We start from the raw sequence: 2,241 nt of genomic DNA, 5'->3' as shown, positions 1-2,241 counted from the left end.
GGACCAACGATACTTCCAAAACGCAGACCAATCCGACGCAGCTTGCTTCTACTATCCCGATATTCCACAAGGAGAACCTGTTATATTCCCTGGACAATGTGATCCTAACATAAATGTTGTCAGTAGTTTGAATTTGACCGAAGTAAGTTGAAGCTAAATGGTATATATTCAGAGATATACTTGCTATTTTTCAGTAATTTTGACATTATACAACAAAAACTTACGACTCTTATAGGGTCACAAACATAATATACAGATAGCTTTATCTTATACCTTTAAACGAGCAATTCTTGTATATATATATATATATATATATATATATATATATATATATATATATATATATATATATATATATATATATATATATATATATATATATATATATATATATATATATATATATATATATATATATAATTGGGATCTCGGAATCGGCTCCAACGATTTTCATGAAATTTAGTATATAGGGGGTTTCGGGGGCGATAAATCAATCTAGCTAGGATTTTTTTTTTAGAAAATGTCATATTCGTGTTTTTTTTTCCTGACATCTATTGGTGAATAATAATACTATTTTGCTTCATAGATAGCTGGACAACTGAAATAACACATAGGCACTTTTTATACCGATATTCCTACGGGATACGGACTTACGCGGTTTCAACCGCAGGTCACAGCTAGTTTAAATATAATTTGAATAGTGGAAATTCATGTACGTTTTGTTTAAATTTTTGAGATACAAATTGTAAAACTTTTCTTACTTAAAAAAAAAGGTGTGTGTGCGATTCACACACGATAGAAGTGAAACTTAAGTATATTTCTGTCTCATTTTTTGCCGGCTTCATTCTACACATTTTTGTATTTGTGTCTCTTACCTGCCGTTTTTCCGTTGCATCAGGTTTGAAATCACAACGATTCTAAAGAAGTTTCACTTCAAAAACTTTGCCAGTTAGTAGAAGTCATCCCAAAAATAACAACTTTTGGAATCGCGAATGGAAAACATACTGATTTCAGTTCCAAGGGGAATGGGTATTGATCCAGACGTATTTCTCCGAGCGGCAATCAGGCACCTGCAACCGTGCCCAATACGGTCTTAGCGGAAATGTGTTGAGCGTGGTGAATAGTCACGTGGTGAACCAGAACCTTCTCTCAGTTTCGGGAACAGCAACATCTCCATCTGGAGATGGGAAATTAGTTGTTAACATCGGCTCAAGTATGTAATAAACAATTTGGTGGTAGGAAAACTCTGCTTTTAATTGTGACGGTGCCCTAAGGACCGAGCTATAGTTCAAATAAAATACAGTTTCTCACATTTTCCTCTCATTAAAAGCTAACTCCACAAATAGTTTATTTATCTCATCATCATCATCTAAGAAGGCAATATTCAGGTACAATCTATTCATTGTTTAACCATTAATTATTTACTAACAATATCAATTCCAGATCCAGCTGTCAATTATTGGATTCTAGGAACAAATTATGATACGTACGCACTGGCTTACAGCTGCCAAAATTTAGAAAACAACAGACGAAGAGGTATTATTTGGTTTTTTAATTTTGAAAAAATAAGGATTTCTCCTTTTGCTGAATAAATAACAAGTATTGCAATTTCTACAGTTTGGAGCTGGAAACTAAGTCGGACAACTTCGTTAAGAGATGAAGACGCTCAAGCTATAAATAGTCTAATGAGCAACGTAGATGTCCTGGACCAACGATACTTCCAAAACGCAGACCAATCCGACGCAGCTTGCTTCTACTATCCCGATATTCCACAAGGAGAACCCGTTATATTCCCTGGACAATGTGATCCTAACATAAATGTTGTCAATAGCTTGAATTTGACCGAAGTAAGTTGAAGATTAATGTTATATATTCTCACAGGGCCGTGTCACTGTAAATACCTTCATCTGTTATCCAAATAAGCACTGAGATATACTTGCTATTTTTCAGGAATATTGACATTGTAAACCAAAAACTAATGACTCTTATAGGGTCATAAAAATATAGAGATAGCTTTATTTACAAATTATTTGAATTGTGGAAATTTAAGAACATCTAATTTAAATTTTGAGATACAATATGTAAAACTTATCTCACATAAAAATACTTTGCCATTGAGAAGAAGTCATCCCAAAAATAACAACTTTTTGAATCGCGAATTGAAAAAAATACTGAATTTCAGTTCCAAGGGGAATGGGTATTGATCCAGACGTATTTCTCCGAGCGGCAATCAGGCACCTG

General features: G+C 33.7%; 1 protein-coding gene across 1 annotated transcript in view; it reads left to right on the top strand.

Moving 5' to 3' along the window:
- Positions 1-2,241, top strand: part of LOC119828740 — a 26,447-nt gene that overhangs the window by 7,791 nt on the left and 16,415 nt on the right. Inside the window, exons 17-19 of the mRNA XM_038350983.1 lie at positions 1,015-1,213; positions 1,444-1,536; positions 1,618-1,847. Of these exons, the coding sequence (XP_038206911.1) occupies positions 1,015-1,213; positions 1,444-1,536; positions 1,618-1,847 (522 nt within the window). The remainder of the gene's footprint in view (positions 1-1,014; positions 1,214-1,443; positions 1,537-1,617; positions 1,848-2,241) is intronic.

The sequence above is a fragment of the Zerene cesonia genome, chromosome 8, assembly GCF_012273895.1.
Source record: "Zerene cesonia ecotype Mississippi chromosome 8, Zerene_cesonia_1.1, whole genome shotgun sequence".
Taxonomy (NCBI): domain Eukaryota; kingdom Metazoa; phylum Arthropoda; class Insecta; order Lepidoptera; family Pieridae; genus Zerene; species Zerene cesonia.
This window is presented reverse-complemented; position numbering and strand designations above follow the sequence as displayed.